This window comes from Benincasa hispida, chromosome 11, assembly GCF_027475165.1.
Source record: "Benincasa hispida cultivar pf3 chromosome 11, pf3_genome.v1.1, whole genome shotgun sequence".
In the NCBI taxonomy this organism is placed as follows: Eukaryota; Viridiplantae; Streptophyta; class Magnoliopsida; order Cucurbitales; family Cucurbitaceae; genus Benincasa; species Benincasa hispida.
The window spans coordinates 13,298,072-13,316,764 of record NC_143488.1 but is presented as its reverse complement, the minus strand read 5'-3'; the positions used below and the strand labels follow the sequence as shown (position 1 = coordinate 13,316,764).

General features: G+C 28.9%; 1 protein-coding gene across 1 annotated transcript; it reads left to right on the top strand.

Moving 5' to 3' along the window:
- The first annotated feature begins 9,428 nt into the window (after positions 1–9,428).
- Positions 9,429–17,870, top strand: LOC150032409 (cathecol O-methyltransferase 1-like). Its single transcript, XM_090307370.1, has 4 exons — positions 9,429–9,917; positions 12,538–12,848; positions 17,099–17,163; positions 17,544–17,870. Exons 1-4 carry the CDS (start codon positions 9,487–9,489, stop codon positions 17,853–17,855), a joined length of 1,119 nt encoding a protein of 372 aa, XP_090163496.1. The 5' UTR covers positions 9,429–9,486; the 3' UTR covers positions 17,856–17,870.
- Positions 17,871–18,693: the final 823 nt, after the last annotated feature.

Sequence of the window (18,693 nt, the reverse complement as noted above, 5' to 3'; positions counted from 1 at the left end):
CTTCAGACAAGAACGGAGGATTATAGGGAATGGGGAAAAACTTAAACCCTCAAGTGAATGTATTAGAGCGAGGAAAAAAAAAGATCTTGTGACTAAACCCTAATTCATCACATACCCAAGGCTAGTGACTAAAATTTATTTCGTCACAAACCCTACAATCAAGCGCCAAAACTCCCACCCAACTAATTGAGCATGTGACTAAAGCTTAATTTGTCACAATATACCCTCCACCGAAATAAGTTTTCATTGCAACCTACAACGTATTATATCGTCATCACAAGCTCAACTGGAACAGATTAATATTTCGTCGCGTAGAAGCTGTGACAATTGAGGTTAGTTGTCACAAGCTTGAAAATTATCATTCTTTCATCACAAGGTTAGATACGAAAATTATATTTCGTCACTAAATATGTGAGGATATAAAAATAATTGCTAAAAGTTCATCGCCAAAAGTCATATATTTTGTAGGGAGAAAATGTTACAATTTATAGAACAAATGGCGCCTCTAGGGTTAGAAATTTTATATAGTGCACTTCACTAAACCCTCGTATTAGATTGTTTGAACCACCAAATAATAGACTCAAGGCATTCCAACCATTAGTAGAATATTAATTGGGGTATTTTTATCATAGCATAAATAATAAATTCAATAAAAATATAAGTTTAGTCATTTTTGTAAAATCATATTATTTGTCATTTTTCCAGTACTAATACTTAAATTGTTAAATTATACAAAATACCCTTAAACTTTGTAATTTATGTCAACTGTTAGTGTTTTGTTTTAAAACTACCGTTAAACTTTTAAAATTTTTAAAAAATATATACCCTTAAACTTAAAAATAAAAATTAAAAAATATCCTTACTATTAGTATATGAACACAAACCGATAATACTCGTTTAGAAAATACCCTTGAACTTTCAAAAGAAAAATTAATATATAATATTAGGAGCCATTTGGATAGTAGATATTGTTTCACGTGTATAGATATTAAATATTTAGGATTTGAATATCTGGGTTTTAAATGTTTGTGATAATTTATGTCTGTATTTGGATATATACAGGATAATTATTGTTGGAAGTTAAATTTATGTGTTCAATTTACCGATCTTGTATATAGAAACCAAAATTAAATAATTACTTAATTACATGTAAGAGACCAATTAATAGAGTCATTATTTAATTTAGCATTATTTAATTTGTTGTTATATTGATTAATTATTTAATCAATAAAAATAAAAATAAAATGAATACTTTTATTTGAACACAATTAAATTATTTAAATTAATTACTAAAAATAATTTAATCAGAATAGTGATAATAAATAGTTAAGTTAGCATAAATATTAATGGTAAAAGTATTAGTTTAAATTTATTAAGTATAAATAATATATTTATATTTAATACAATAAAAATAAGAAATAATTTATATTAATTTATTAATTATTTAGACTATATTTTTATTTTTAATTTCTTAGGCATAAAACTATCACAATTATACGAGTATTAAAAAACTCATAGTCTTGAATTTTAAAAAGTAAAATTCTATGAAACAAACAAGGATCTTAAATTTCTGCCTAAAATCTCATGAAAAAATCAGTAAAATAAAACACCTAAAAAAAGTTAAAAGTTGCTCTTACCATCAATATAGTAATCGATTTATTTGAAGTGTTTTTGTGTTAAAAAAGAACCAGATTTAAAATAAGTTTATATATATATATATATATATTTCTCCATATAGATACTCTTATTTTTCTCTCATTTGTCCAATTCTTACCTCAATTTTATCATAACAAGATATGAACCAAAACTCAAGTTAAAACATAAAATCCAACAAAGTTCCAAAATAAAAACCTATCCAACAAAGTTCCAAAATAAAAACCTTTCCTTAAAATTTATTAACACGATAAATAGTCAAATACAAAAAATTGTCTAATATTTGGTTGTACACACTCAACAACTAAGGTACAACCTTGTTAAAACATATAGTTAGTCCTCAAGTCCTTTTAATGCTTCCGTTATTCTCTTTCTTTTTGTTATAATATATATACATTAGCTAAAGGAGGAAATTTTTTGAACGAGATTAACAATTGGTCAAACATGCAGTTAACAAGAAGAAGAGTAAGAGTAGAGTGATAGGCCACAAATTGAAGGAGAGAGAGAAAATGAAAGAGAAGAGATGAGATGTAGGTAAATGGTAAGAATATTTTATTTTTATTTTATTAAGATAAGGCTTCTAATGCAACTTTTGAAATTTTAATGGTATTTTGGCAATGCGGTATTAACAGTTTTTGTTCAAATATTAACGGTAAAAGTATTTTCTAATATCTCTGAGTTCAAATTGTATTTTGGAAAAGTTCAAGTGTATTGTTGAAACAAAATACTAAAGATTTTCATTAAAAACTAATGGTAAAGGTATTTTTTTAAATTATTTTTTAATGTTTAAAGTTAAAAATAGTGAAAATAGAAAATGATATCCCACAAATTGAAGTAGGACGACAGAAAGAGAAAATGAAAGAGAGATGAGATGAGATGTAGGTAAATGGTAAGAAAATTTTTATTTATATTTCGTTAAAGTAAGGGGTGCTAATGCAACTTTTGAAATTTTTATGGTATTTTAATAACAAAGTTTTAACAATTTTTGTCCATATATTAACCGTAAAAGTATTTCTTTTAACATTTCTTGAAGTTCAAAGGGTACTTTAAAAAACTTTTAAAAGTTCATGTGTATTTTTGAAACAAAACACTTCAGGATTTTCATAACAAAACTAATGGTAAGGTATTTTTTTAATTCTTTTTTAAAGTTTAAGGTTATTTTTTTTTAACTTTTGAAAATTCATACATGTTTTTTATGAAAAGCAAAAAATTCAAGGATATTTTGTATAATTTAACCTTTTTAAATGTACTTATTCTTCAAGTTGGCCGTTGGAAAACATGCAGGATATGTAAGCTCTCTCTATAAGTACAAACTCTCTCTACAAGTATAAATTCCTAGGAGAAATCACCCACTCACAAATTGTTCAATGGGTTGACAAACAAAAGTATAAGGGAAGTGTGGAGTTGGGTGAATGAGAAATTTTAGACCACATTTCGAAAATTAATGGCAAAATTATAAATGATTAAATTTGAAACTAATTAAAGATTGACATGTGTCTCAAATTGAAATTGAAGACATAAATTGACAAATCTCGATGATGTGTTTTCCTTATAACCATTCGAATAAAATAATTTGGTCTAATTTGATATTAGTATTTAAGCTAAAGTTCAATTGAGCCCAAAAATAGGCTTAATTTGACTCAAATGCAAATTAAGTTCCAAATCTGTTAGTTGGACGTAAGGGTCAGATCCATGGACTAACTAAGTTCAAACCCACAAAGCCCACCTTAGAACTCCATAAATAGAGGAGTTCTCCTTCATTTGAAGGGAACATAAATTTTACACTAAGAGATCCTAGAGAGAATTCTTCCTACAATCAGAAGACTCCTTAAGCTCTTGAAAACTGAATCACACTGGAAAACTATAATCCTTTGAAGATACAAATGTTCTTCCAAAGCTTCAACTTCAAGAACATCCACGTAGTATGGTCAAATCAAATGTACACATTTAACATCTAGAACAAGTTGCAAAGCCCTCAAGATAGATCCAAATTCGAGAACAAGTTGCAAAATCCTCGAGACAAATCAATGTTTGAGAACAAGCTAGCTGCAAAGCTCTCGAGACAAATCAACATCAAGAACAAGTTGCAATATTTGTGTGAACAGGTGGATCATATTTATGTGATAACTTAAATAGTTTGTAGTAGATGGATAAGGTTGGATACCTTATCCTGGTGACATTATGAATACAACTCACTTTGTAGTTGTTACAATATTTGTACAGTTCTACAAATAATCTGATCCTCATCATTCATGTAAAGACATGTGAGCGTGGGTGTTCTATACAAAGAGTTTGTATAAAATCGGACTATGAAATGAATAGTGTATATATAACAATGAATCCTGCTATTTTGGGGTGAACTCAAAGAGTGAACTCAAGGTGGTTCTTTGATCTGAATGCGTGAGAGTGGCTAGTTTCACTGACTCAATATGCTTGCTATTTTGGGGATTCATCTGATTAGAGAGTTGAGAATACAACTACACAAGAAGAAATTCACTCATTCTTTATAGTTAGAGTAAGTAGAGAAATTGCTCTCTTAAGGGCTGATTTCAGGGTTTGAACAATGTGACACCACACTCTCTTCGGGCCCAAGAGAGGTTCAGTCATAGTTAGACTATGACAAAACGGTAATTTTGGCTCAACTGTACTAAAGAGCAATTTGTGGAGAGTCAATGCACCGTTAATTAGTTGTAGTGCAACGAGTGCAACTATCGATATTTAGTGGAGTGACAGCAGTTAATGGAAGTTGGTTAATTTAATTAAATAGTTTAATTAATTGGTCAATAGGTCCCCTCGTTAGCTCAATTGGAACTAATGAGAGTCGAACTAATTTTGGATTAATTTTAATTGTTCAAATTAATAAAGGGAATTAATTATATGAGATATAATTAATATAATATATATGATATATTAAAATATAAAGTTTTATTTGAGAGGAAATAAATATTTGATTATGATTCAAATACTGATTTTATGGATGTGATTCATATATAAACTATAGGTTATATTATATTTGATATAATATAAACTATAGGTTATGTGTTATATTTGATATGACATAAAATTTGTTTTATACATACATACATATATACAAACACACACACACATATATATACATATTAAAGTAGTTAATATATATTTATATATATTTAATTTAATTCCCTTTTTAATTTAAATTAAATAATTGGGAGAGAGTTATTGTAACTCTCTCAGCCCACTCTCTTAGATAAAGAACGTGAGAGTTGGTTTAACGTTAAGAAAAATACAAGAGAAGGATATAGCTTTTTGTTTGATTAAGGTATCTTAAGATCCCTCTATGTGTGAATTCTCTTTGAGCCCACACACTTGTTGAAAAGCATGTTGTACTCTCTTCGTTGAGTCTTCAAGGTAAGTTGTGATTCTCCCTTCGTTGAAATGCATGTTGTATGTATGAATGTTTATCATATGTTTCCTTCATCTCTGATTTGGTATTATTCTATAAAATTAAATTAAGAGACATGATGTTTTTCATGCTTCCACTTCGGTTTTCAAAATCTTCAGGTTCTTCTTCGAGATATGTCTTACTAACTTATTCTCAGGGCTCTGATACCATGTTTCATTGTAGTCAATTGAATAATTTCTATTGTCTTGTAATGAGATTTACACAAGGGATTTAAACATAATTGAGAGAAATATAAAACAAAAATCCTAGGCTAATTTGTCGCCTAAATTTGAAAAATCTATAGTATAGCAAAGAAGCACAGTTTAAGGTAATCATTACATTAGCAAATGAAATTAACAGTTTAAGGTAATCATTACAATATTATTAGAGAAAATATTATAGAAAATAGAGAATATGTCAACGCCTATAGGATAAGAATGTTTATATAGTGCACTTCTCTAAACTTCTTAGTGGAGAAGGAAAAGATTTAAATAATTAAATATATCAAATACCAATTCTAATTAGGTGTAGGATTCGAGGCATTCTAACAAATCTCCATCTTGACTTGAAATCTCCTAAACCAATTCTGATTAGGATTTAAGGCATTCCAATACATTTCCTCATTGACTTGAAATCTCCTAAACCAATTCGGATTAGAATTCAAGATATTCTAACAAATCTTCACATTGACTTGAAATATCTCACAAATAATAGATGTATCTTGCCAGATGTACTCAAACTTCTTCCTTATGCCTCAAAACAGCAGATCTTGACCGAAAAAAGAAAATCCACAGATGTACCCAATGCAACATAAATATATTGTCAATCGTACTTAGACTTCTCCCTCAAACTCAAGGTGACAGAATGATAAACAACTTGAGTTTGCTAAGAAAAAAACTTTTGAATCAAATCATTAGATCTGGATTGGAAACAAAATACCCACAAATGTACCAAATGCAACATAAATATATTGCCAAACATACTTAGACTTCTCCCTCAAACACAAGGTGGTGAAATGACGAACAACTTGAGTTTGCAAAGAAAAAAACTTCTAAATCAAATCAGTGGATCTAGACTGCAAACAAGAAATCCACAGATGTATCAAATGTAACATAAATATAGTGTCAAACGTACTAAGACTTCTCCCTCAAACTCAAGGTGGTAGAATCGCGAACAACTTGAGTTTGTGAAGAAAAGAAATTCCGAATCAAATCAGTAGATTTAGACCAGAAACAGAATCCTCAAAGATGTACCAAATGCAACATAAATATATTGCCAAACGTACTTACACTTCTTCCTCAAACTCAAGGTGGTAGAATGATGAACAACTTGAGTTTGCAAAGAAAAAACTTTTGAATCAAATCAGTAGATTTGTACTAGAAACAAAAAACCCATAGATATACCAAACACAACATAAATATATTGTCAACATACTCAGACTTCTCCCTCAAACTAATGGTGGTATAATGACGAACAACTTGAGTTTGTAAAGAAAAAACTTCTGAATCAAATATGCAGATCTAGATTGGAAATAGAACACCCACAAATGTACCAAATGTGGCATAAATATATTCCCAAACATATTTAGACTTCTCTCTCAAATTCAAGGTGGTCGAATGACAAACAACTTGAGTTTGCGAAGAAAAGAACTTGAATCAAATCAGTTGATTTAGACTACAAACAGAAAACCCAAAGATGTGACAAATGCAACATAAATATATTGCCAAACATACTCAGATTTCTCCCTCAAACTCAAGGTGGTAGAATGAGAAACAACTTGAGTTTGCAAAGAAAAAACGTATGAATGCAAAAAATAGTATCAAATTTTTATTAGTTAGAGATAAAATGTGATATTTTTTTTTTTTTTAAAAAAATATTTATTTAATGTGAAATAGATATAAATTAGAGATAAAATTTGATTTTTTAAAATTATTTTCTTTTAGGTATGATTCCCAAAAAGATAAGGATAAAATTGAATGGACTTATTTAAGCGTATGAATGCAAAAAATAGTATCAAATTTTTAAGTTTTTCATTTTTTTTTCTTTTATTTAATTTTAAATTAGAGATAAATTCATTTTTTTATTTGTGAAAATTTTCCATAGAAAAATATTACAATTTTTTTTTTTAAATTTATTAATTATTTAACTTTTATAAATCTATTATGTAAATTTAAAAACAAAATCTGAATAAAAAATTTGAAATTAATTAATTACTTAGTTTTTTATAAATTAAATTACCTAATATAACCAACCAAAAGGAGTAAAAGGGAAAATAAAAAGTTTCTCCCATAACCCTATAGTAGATTATTCTTTTACTGTGTTATCTTGACTTATATTTAATTACAGAATACATTCTAAAATTTACTAATAAAAATGTATCTACATTTTATAGCAACCAAATTTGTAACAATAAAATTTAGAAATATTTTGGAATAATATTTTAGTTTACTTGGAATAATAATAAGTGATTTTTTTTATAGAGGCTTTCAATATATTTTTATTAAAAGTTTAATACAATTGTAAATATTGTTTTTTGTGTTTATTTTATCGATTATTATGTTATTATCATGATTTTTCTTCAAATAACATTTTTTTTTAATGAAAATGATGTTCGTTTTCTCATCGATATTTCTAAAATTTTTAATACTTCTTAGTGCATATTTTCTTTTAAATCTTCAAAATTGCTCCTTTTTATTTTTTATTATTTTTGTAACCTATTATTGTTTCAGAAGTTTTTAGATTGTTTTTCACAAGTGATTATTTAAGATCTTTTCCTAGAATGTTAGAAATATTTGAGTGTAGATTTTTCTAGATATTTAGGTGAGTGATCATAATTTGAAAGAATCCCAAACTAACTCTAAGGAAAAATGAAAATTTAATTAAAAAAGTTTCTTTTTTAAAAAAGTATCCTATAAAGTACTTTAGAAATGGTGTTATATTCTCTCTTATTCTTGACTTGAAAAACTTTTCCTAAATTTTTGAAAATATTCTAATATAGTCAAATAAATAACTAACTTTCAATTTATTTTATGGGATTGTAACTTCAAATATTGGACGAATGAGAGATAAAATAATACATTGTTTTATATTCTTTTTTCAAAGTAATTTTTTTTTTAGCTGTTTGAACCCAAGATGAAATTTGGTGTTTTTAAATAGATATTGTAAAGTGTAAACATTTCCCCCATAAACAAATGGCTAGGGGTGTTCAAAAAACTTGATGATCCGAAAAAATTGATCAACCCCAACCTAACCATGCGGTTTGGGTTGGTTATCAACTCATTTGGGTTGAACTGGGTTCAAATAAATAAAATTTTTATTGGGTTGGGTTGGGTTGGTTCGCGGCTTCACCTAAATAACTCAAACCAATCCAAATTTATTATTAACTTTAAAATATATTTTTTTATTACTTATAACACAATTATTTATACATATATTGATTTTAATTTTATTTAATTCCAATATTTTTTAATAATTTATTCTTTAACGACTCTTAAAAATAGTTTCTTTGCACCTTAAAAAGAAAATTTTCATTATATAAACTGAAATTGAGTTGTTAATCTTAATTCAATATATAAAAATAATTAAGTTAAATTTTTACATATTTATATTTTTCTTCTTTTTAGAACAAAATTTTAAATAAATGATCCAATTAACCCAAACTAACCCAACCCAAATATTTTATGGTTGGGTTGGGTTGAGTTCATTTCTTAATAAGGATTATTTGGCTTGAAGAAATTTACAACCCGAATAATTGGATTGAATCTAAAACGTCTTTCAATCCAACCCATGAACACCTCTACAAATGACTCTCGAATAGCAACTTTTTTTTTTTAAGAATATTTTATTTTCAAAGATGATATATAAAATAATAAAAAAAAACACCACATATGCTCTGAACTCCCTCTGTGGCACCATGCCCCTGAAACAATTTTTTAATTTATTTTTATTACAACCACCCTTTTAGTTGATCGAGGCATAAATAATAATAAGAGATCTGTCTTCATGCATCTGCCTTTTAATCATTCCCACACAAATAAAATAAAATAAAATATATTAAAAAAGAAATAATAAAAATTTATCATATAACAAATTGATTGGACAATTTAGTGAGATACACAAATATAGGTGATACCTAGAATATGCCTAAGTATTTTTTTTAATAATAATAATAAATCACAACATTTCTATATATTATCGAAGAATGATTAATTACAGCCTAAGTTGTAATTAATCCCAGATTTATTATTCTTTTAAAAAAAAAAGATTTTTTTAATCATTTAAAAAGACAATTATCATGTGACAATTTAACTTTAAATTGGGTTGTGCACGAGATTATCAACCGCGCATCAAAAGAGTTAGTTGCAGCAGCCTCAAATTATTCCCTCTTCTACACATATCAGCTCAAGCAAGAAATGGATTCAATGGCGGAGCAAACAACCCTTCCTTCCCCATCCAACGCTGCCGCAAAAGAACAACAACATTATGCTTACGCTGCACAGCTGGTTACCCTAACGGTGCTACCGATGACGCTCCAAGCAGTGTTCGAGCTCGGCGTGTTCGATATCTTGGCGAAGGCTGGGGATGGGGCAGAGCTCTCCGCAGAACAGATAGCTGGGGAGATAACAAATACGAACCCGGATGCGACGTCGATGATTGATCGGATGTTGAGGCTTCTAGCTAGCCACATGGTTGTGGGATGCTCTGTGGGGTTCGATGAAGATGGGAAAATGCAGAGACTTTATAGCCTTAATCCGGTTTCTAAGTATTATGTTCATAATGAAGATGGAGTCTCTGTGGCTTTTAATTTATCCTTGATTCAAGATAACGTCTTCCTTCGCAGCTGGTTTGTTCTCTTCTTTACATTTAATTTTTAGTATTCTTTTCCATTTCTACTTTTATTTTCACTCTTTTCTATGTTTTTTGTAATGGAACTAATCGTAAAAACCAAAAATTTTATCTGAAATAACTTAAGCATTTTTTGTCTTCCTATCTCTCTCCTCTCTTAATTTCGATCTATAACATTTTTCTAAAAAAATATTTATAGCATTTCGAATAGTACCTATATTCGTGCATTCCACGAAATTGTCTAATCATAATTTGTTATGTGACAAATTTTTTTTATTCATTTTTCTGAAATATTTTTTTTTAAGTGAGTGATGAGAAAAGATGTATAAAGATGCATTTTAAGATGCACTCGAATATTACCATTTTTTTTCTCTTCCTCGTTACTACCTTCTCTCATCGGATCCCATCATACACCTTCAACATTACAGTGTACATGTTGAGAAAATGTTATGTATTCTAATTCAATGTTAAATGATAACTCGTTTTGTTATGTTTTTTTTTTCTTGTTCGTTTCGATTAATTAAAATAAACAAAATTTTAATAGATCACGACTTTTAATGCCTTGAAAGCTGAAGTTATCTAAGTTTAAACTTTGTTGAGAGGTTAATTGGATGTTTTTTCGATATAACTTTTCAAGATCTATGTGTTGAAAGATATGTTATTTGACTAGCCAACCCATAAACGATGGTTTTGGTTCTTATTAATTATGCACTATAAAATATTAAATTTTAAATCTAAATATATTGAAAATATAAAACATTCATAGAAAATATTGAAAATATGTTTTGTACATTTATTTAAAAAATTGTGAAAAGTATAATTAAAAAAATGAACTATATAGTCTAAAAAGCCATAAGATTTCACTGCCATTGTCTTTTATATTGGGAAGGGGGTAGGTGGACTGCAGCATGAAGGTTTTTTTATTATTACTTATCTAATACATACATACATACATATGTATGTATGTATGTAGAATTGGTTAATTGAAGCCAAATTTTTAATTTCCTTCTTAAATTCCATATCTTTCAAAATTTTCAAATCTTTTATCAAATAAGATCCAAAATTAAATTAATTATCTCAAACTAACTCAATTTGGCTCAAAATTCCAAAATGAAAGAAAATAAAATTTAATAATTTAAGATAATTAATTTAAATTTATTAGAAAATCGGGATGTTATAAATTTGATGTGAATTGGGTTGTTGGGGACCCAAAAATAAACTGTGGTGTCATATTTGAGATTTGTAATGGTGGATTGCATGTCACGTTTAGTGTAAAATAGCTTTAATATGTAATGGATTGCAGTACCGTCTCTGAAATCTGTAATGTCACTGATATACTTATTATTGATACACTTCTATCATGATCTATTAGAATATAGATAGACTTCTAGATACTTCTATCAAAGTCTATTACTAATAGTAATCAAATTGTACATATAATTGTATTAAAGTTTATTAATGACATACTTCTCTAAAAGAAAAAAAAAGAATGAAAAATAAAACAACCATATACTTATAATTCTATCCGTGATACTTCTATATAATGTTATTAGGGTCTATTAGCATAGTGTAGGTTTTGGTTCTCTTTGGCCTCTAATTATCAAGGTGACCACATATAATTCAATTTTTGCATGAAAATTATATTGTTAACTTTTTAAAATCATCCTACTTTAAATTAGTCTACTAATGATAGATAGTGATAATCTTATCAGTATTATTGGTGATATAAAGTGATAAACTTCTATCATTGTCTATCATGGATAGAAAGTGATATATTCATATCATTAATAGTCAGTGATGGTCTTTTCTTTCATTGTCTATCAGTGGTACGTAAAAAGTGAAATACTTCCATCACACTGATAGTATGTGATAGTCTTCTATCACATTGTTAGTATATGATAGTCTTCTATCACTGTCTATTAGTGATAAAAAGTAATATACTTCTGTTGCTAATAGACACTAATAATCTTGTATCATTATATACTAGTTGCTGATACACAACGATAGTTCTATCGATGTCTATTAGTGATAGAAAGTGACAGTCTTCTATTGGTCCATGAGTGATAGAACATTCTATCACTAATAGTTGATGATAATCTTCTATCACCACTATTATCGTTGAACGAAAGTAATATACTTATACTTCTATAATTGATAGTCAGTAATAGTCTTTCATCACTACTATCAGTGATAGAAAGTGACATACGTACTGTTTCATTATAGTCAGTGATCGTCTTTTATCAGTGTCTCTTAATGATGAAATATACCTGAAAATTATTTTTCTTATCAACTTCTTTAAATAGGTCTTACCACTAGTAACCATTTATTGTTTTTATCGCTGATATTAGATTCTATCGATAATGTAAGAAACACAACTATAAGACTATTACGAAAAAGACAATTTCTTGTCACTTGATTTTTTTGTTTTGCCTGCCAATATAAGACCTTCAGTTTGACTCGAATTTAAAAGCACTTCTGAGATAAGTAAGAACTATAACAAACATTTTAGCTTTATCCAAATCTTGTACTCTTGATGTAGTTTTATAATGCTAAGAAAAAAGGACACGATTTATCAAAATTTCAAACCCAAAACTTAAATTCCAAGATTAAAAATGCAGGAGTGAGCTGAAGAATGCAGTTATTGAAGGAGGAATTCCTTTCAAGAGGGCTCATGGAGTTCATGCCTTTGAATACTCTAGCTTAGATCCAAGATTTAACCAAGCTTTCAATGCTGCAATGAGAAATCACACCACCATGTTCATGAAAAAAATTGTCAAATCCTACAAAGGCTTTGCAAACCTCAAGCAACTAGTTGATGTTGGCGGTGGCCTTGGTGTAGGCCTTCAAATCATCACTTCCACATACCCTTCAATCAAAGGCATCAATTTCGACTTACCACATGTCATTCAGAATGCCCCATCTTATCCCGGTACGTGATCTTTCAACATTTTTAATAAATCTAACTTCTATACTTTTCAATGTTTTCACTGTCGTTATAGATCAAAGTAGATATATTAATGTTGATATGGAGATTTCTTGAGTGATGTTAAATTTAATAACACGTAAGTTCTATGTATGACTGACTCTTTTTATTATCTACTAGAACAATCTTACAGAGGTTTGAACACAGGATATCCTGAACGCCAACTTGCTCTAATACCATCTTAAATCACCAATTGATCTAAAATTTTAAGCTAATAGGTGAGGACAAATTTAACATTATATCATTAATACTCCTATTCACTTGTGGGATTGAAATACGAAGAAGATTCAACAAGTGGAAATCGACATTAAATGAGAAGGAAATATTGTTGGGGCTCGAACAAATGACCTCTCTGGACCACCGGTTTTGATACCATGTTAAATTTGATTGACCCAAAAGATTAAGCTAGTGGGTGAAGGTAAATTTGACATAATGTTAATATTATATAATTAGATTTACCTTTTCACATACAAAACTTAAGTTTTTGGGTCAATCAGTGATTTAAGATGGTATTAGGGTAGGTGGTTAAGGATGTCCTGTGTTTAAGCCCTGCATCCCCAATTAATATTCATTTTCACTTGATTGGCTTTTCTACATATTTCAAACCTACAAGTGCGGGGGAATGTTAGTGTTATGAAATCAATAATTAAAGAATACAAAAGAGCATAAAAAGAAATAGAGAAGATTGATATATTGATTTATGTGGTTCACTAACAATGGGTTAGCTATGTTCACGGGATAGAGGGAAAACAATATTATTAAAGAGAATGTTACCGAAAATAGAGAATCTGCCAACACTTATAGGGTTAGAATGTTTATATAGTGCACTTCTCTAAACCCTAAGTGGAGAAGGAAATATTTAAATAATTAAATATATCAAATACTAATTCTAATTAAGTGTAGGATTCAAGGCATTCCAACAAATCTCCATCTTGACTTGAAATCTCCTAAACCAATTCGAATTAGAATTCAAGACATTCCAACAAATCTTCACATTGACTTGAAATTTCTCACATATAATAGATGTATCTTGCCATATGTACTCAGACTTCTCCTTTATGCCTCAAAACAGCAGATCTTGACCGAAAAAGAAAATCCACAGATGTACCCAATGCAACATAAATATATTGCCAAACGTACTTAGACTTCTCCCTCAAACTCGAGATGACAGAATGACAAAAAACTTGAGTTTGCAAAGACAAAACTTTTGAATCAAATCAACAGATTTGGATTGGAAACAGAATACCCACAAATGTACCAAATGCAACATAAATATATTGCCAAACATACTTAGACTTCTCCCTCAAACATAAGGTGGTGGAATGACGAACAACTTGAATTTGCTCAGAAAAAAATTTCTAAATCAAATCAGTAGATCTAGACTGCAAACAGAAAATCCACAGATGTACCAAATGTAACATAAATATATTGCCAAACGTACTAAGACTTCTACCTCAAACTCAAGGTGGTAGAATGACGAACAACTCGAGTTTGTGAAGAAAAAGAATTTCAAATCAAATTAGTAGATTTAGACCAGAAACGAAATCCTCATAGATGTACCAAATGCAACATAAATATATTGCCAAATGTACTTACACTTCTTCTTTAAACTCAAGGTGGTAGAATGATGAACAACTTGAGTTTGTAAAGAAAAAACTTCTGAATCAAATCAGCAGATCTGGATTGAAAATAGAACACCCACAAATGTACCAAATGCGACATAAATATATTGTCAAACATATTTAGACTTCTTTCTTAAACTCAAGATGGTCGAATGACAAACAACTTGAGTTTGCAAAGAAAAGAACATGAATCAAATCAGCAGATCTAGACTGTAGATAGAAAACCCAAAGATATACCAAATGTAACATAAATATATTGTCAAACATACTCAGACTTCTCCCTCAAACTCAAGGTGGTAGAATGAGAAACAATTTGAGTTTGTAAAGAAAAAAACTTCTGAATCAAATCAACATATTTGGAATGGAAAAAGAAAACCCACAGATATACCAAATGCAACATAAACTATTGCCAAACGTACTCGTACTTCTCCATCAAACTCAAGATTGTAGAATGATAAACAACTTGAGTTTGCAAACAAAGAACTTTCGAAACAAATCAACAGATCTAGATTGGAAACAAAAAAACCATAGATGTACCAGATGCAACATGAATATATTGCCAAACGTACTAAGACTTCTCCCTCGAACTCAAGATGGTAGAATGACGAACAACTTGAGTTTCCAAACAAAAATACATGAATCAAATCAGTAGATCTGGGATGGAATCAGAAATCCACAGATATACCAAATGCAACAGAAATATACTGGCAAACATACTTAGACTTCTCCTTCAAACTCAAAATGATAGAATGTTGAACAACTTAAGTTTTTAAGAGAAAACTTCCGTATCAAATCAGTAGATCTTGATTGGTTGAAACTCTAAGAATCGACAACTTTATTAAATTTGTCTCTGAAAAACTGAACTACACTGCAGTTTTATAGATTTTGTTCAGTAGCAACGAAGAATAAAATCTCAAGACGAGGATTTAACCATTTCAAACAAGGCTCTATGTGTCCCCAAAAGGCTGAAAAAAATTCAGCACGATCCAACAGTTTAAACTCCCACAATCGATAACTTTGTGAAAGTTGTCAATGAAAAATCAAACTACATTGCAATTTTATAGATTTTTTTCAGCAATGTCTATGGGCAAAACCAGTGCTCAAAACGATGGACAACGTTAGAGTCCAAAACGATGATCCAACCGTTCAAAACAAGTCCCAATGAATTCCTAATAAGCTGATCAAAATTCAGTATGCTCCAACAGTTGAGACTTCTGAAATTAATAATTTGGTGAAAGTTGTCTTTGAAAAACCAAACTACACTACAATTTTATAGATTTTGTTCAACAGGAATGACGAACAAAACCAAAACTTAAAACGATGATCCAACTATCCAAAATGAAACTCCTTCAATTGGCAACTTTGTAAAAGTTTTCCCTGAAAAAGCCAAACTACACTGTAGTTTTACATATTCTGTTTAGCAGCAAATATGGATAAAATCAAAGCAAGAGTGACAATCCAACCATTGAAAATGAGACCTTGTGTGTCCCCAATAGGCGAGCCAAATTTTAGCATGATCCAACGGTTGAAACTTTGACAATGACCAATTTTGTAGAATATGTCCTTGAAAAATCGAACTGCACTGCGCTCCTGATAAATTGTTCCTTTTTTTACGTTCACGCCATACATTTTTAATTTTCGAACAATTTTAGAATTTCGAAAAATCCTAACAAGGCTCTAATACCAGTTTGTTACGGAATCAACAATTAAAGAATACAAAAGAATGTAAAAAGAAATTGAGAAGATCGACACATTGATTTACATGGTTTACTACAAAAGTATTAGCTACGTCCACGGGACAGAGAGAGAACAATATTACTAGAGAGAATGTTATAGAAAATATAGAATATGTCAATTATGCCTATAGAGTTAGAGAGTGTATATAGTGCACTTCTCTAAACCCTAAATGGAGAAGGAAAAGATTTAATTAATTAAATATATCAAATACCAATTTTAATTAGGTGTAGGATTCAAGGAATTCCAACAAATCTCCATCTTGACTTGAAATCTTCTAAACCAATTCTAATTAGGATTCAAAGCATTCTAGTAGTTAGATATTATAATTAAATTTTTTTTCACCCATTAGCTTAAGCTTTTGGGTCAATTGGTGATTTAGATGGTACTATACTAGAGTAGTTGTGGTTTAGGATGTCCTGTGTTCAAACTCTTACAATATTGTTTCTTCTCTAATTAATATTCATTTCCTCTTTTTAGACATTCTTAATATTTCAAGTTCACAAGTGAGGGGGAGTGTTAGTGATATACAATTAACTTTATCTTCACCCACTTGCTTAAGCTTTTGAGTTAATCGATGATTTAAGAATGAATTTTGGAAATATGTGTTCACATATTATATTTTGTTGCATGAAAATTATTATTATTAGTTTAACCTATTTTGATAAAAAAAAAAAAACTTTTAGTAATTGAATTTAAAATTTATTAAAAGTATAAAAATTAAAATTGAACATTTGGAAATATAAGAACTAAAATGTTAAAAATAGCAATGTTGAATTTAAAGGATATGTTGTAAAAAGGAAAGAATGTAAGAGGGAAATTTTGATTATGATTTGGCAGGTGTAGAACATGTTGGAGGAGACATGTTTGAGAAAGTTCCAAAGGGAGATGCTATTTTTATGAAGGTTAGTTTTGCTTGATTTTGTTGCGTCATATATACTATATACACACACATATTATTTGTTTGATTATATATATCATCTATCATGTTATTATACATATTTCTTAAATTATATAACCAATTACAAGTACATTCCCAAACATGTGGTTTAATGAACCACACTTTCAATCGTACTAAATAAAATTGAGTTTAGTTGTAATAATTATGTATTTTTGAGAGGACAGTTAATTAAATTGAATATTTAACTACGATGTGAATTGTAACACACATACATAGTCAGGCTAGTCCTAAGCATTTAAGATTTGAATCGATTTTAGGATGATGAATCATATCGTATCACTGAACAAAAATTTTTAATCTTAACTTGAACATCTATGGTTATAGTGGATACTTCATGATTGGAGTGACGATCGGTGTGTGAAGTTGTTGAAAAATTGCTACGATGCAATCCCAGATGATGGAAAGATAATCGTGGTGGACGCTGTGCATCCAACAGTGCCTGAAACCACAAGTGCAGCAAGAGCCGTTGCACAAGGCGATGTACTTATGATGACTCAACTTTTAGGAGGGAGGGAGAGAACTCGCTACGAATTCAAGGCCATTGCTACTCAAGCTGGCTTTAAACATGTCATTTTTCAGTCTTATGTATGCAATCTTTGGGTTATAGAGCTTTTTAAATTCATTATATCCTATTAAAGATCGATGATTTCTAATACTTTTTATGGCGTATTTGACGAATATTATTTTATAGGTATGAATATTAATTGCATTTGTATTTTGATATTTATGTCGGATAATTAAGTGGATGGAGATCATTAAATATTTGTCTTTTGTTAGCAAAATAAATTTTATCTGACCGAATATGCATTTGGGAGATGTATTTTTTAAAATTGATTTTGGATTATGTGATCCAAATGGTGAATTTTTTTAAAAATAGAGATTTTTATGTTGTTAGAATATTTCGATTTTGAATTTTAAAATTTAAAATAAAAATTAGATTAAAAAAGATAAAAACTTGAACATCTATTATTTCTTTATGTTATACACTCCATTCATATTTTGGCATTAGGAATGTATAATTAATCTAATATATTATAAATTATATAAGTTAAAATATCATTTTCACTTTATTATATTTTTAAATTTATTGAGTCTATGAACTTTCAAATATCCAATTTTAGATAGACTTTAAATTTAATCTTTCAAAGTTATTTTCTTTATTGAAATTATTTAAATAATTATGATAATTTTCATTCAAGAAAATATATTATATGAATATTTCTTCAAAATTTACAGTAAAAGAGTTGGTAAGTTATAGAATACCTTTTTGGTAAATCTAACCGTATAGCAATAGACATTAAATTTAAAATTTATTGAAAGTTCGTTGATTAAATTGATATTTTGAAACGGTAAGCACGAAGTTCTACAAATCTCAAAGTGAAAGGACAACAATAATAGAGTATTAACTCTCCTTATATGTTTGATGGTTTATTTCTCTTATTTTCCTATTCTTTAGTCTGTTATTGGTTTTCTA

Excerpts from the sequence above, each read along its gene's own strand:
- LOC150032409 (XM_090307370.1), top strand. The coding sequence starts at position 9,487 with ATGGATTCAATGGCGGAGCAAACAACCCTTCCTTCCCCATCCAACGCT. Across the intron at positions 9,918-12,537 it reads AACGTCTTCCTTCGCAGCTG|GAGTGAGCTGAAGAATGCAG; the intron begins GTTTGTTCTCTT and ends TTAAAAATGCAG. Across the intron at positions 12,849-17,098 it reads GAATGCCCCATCTTATCCCG|GTGTAGAACATGTTGGAGGA; the intron begins GTACGTGATCTT and ends ATGATTTGGCAG.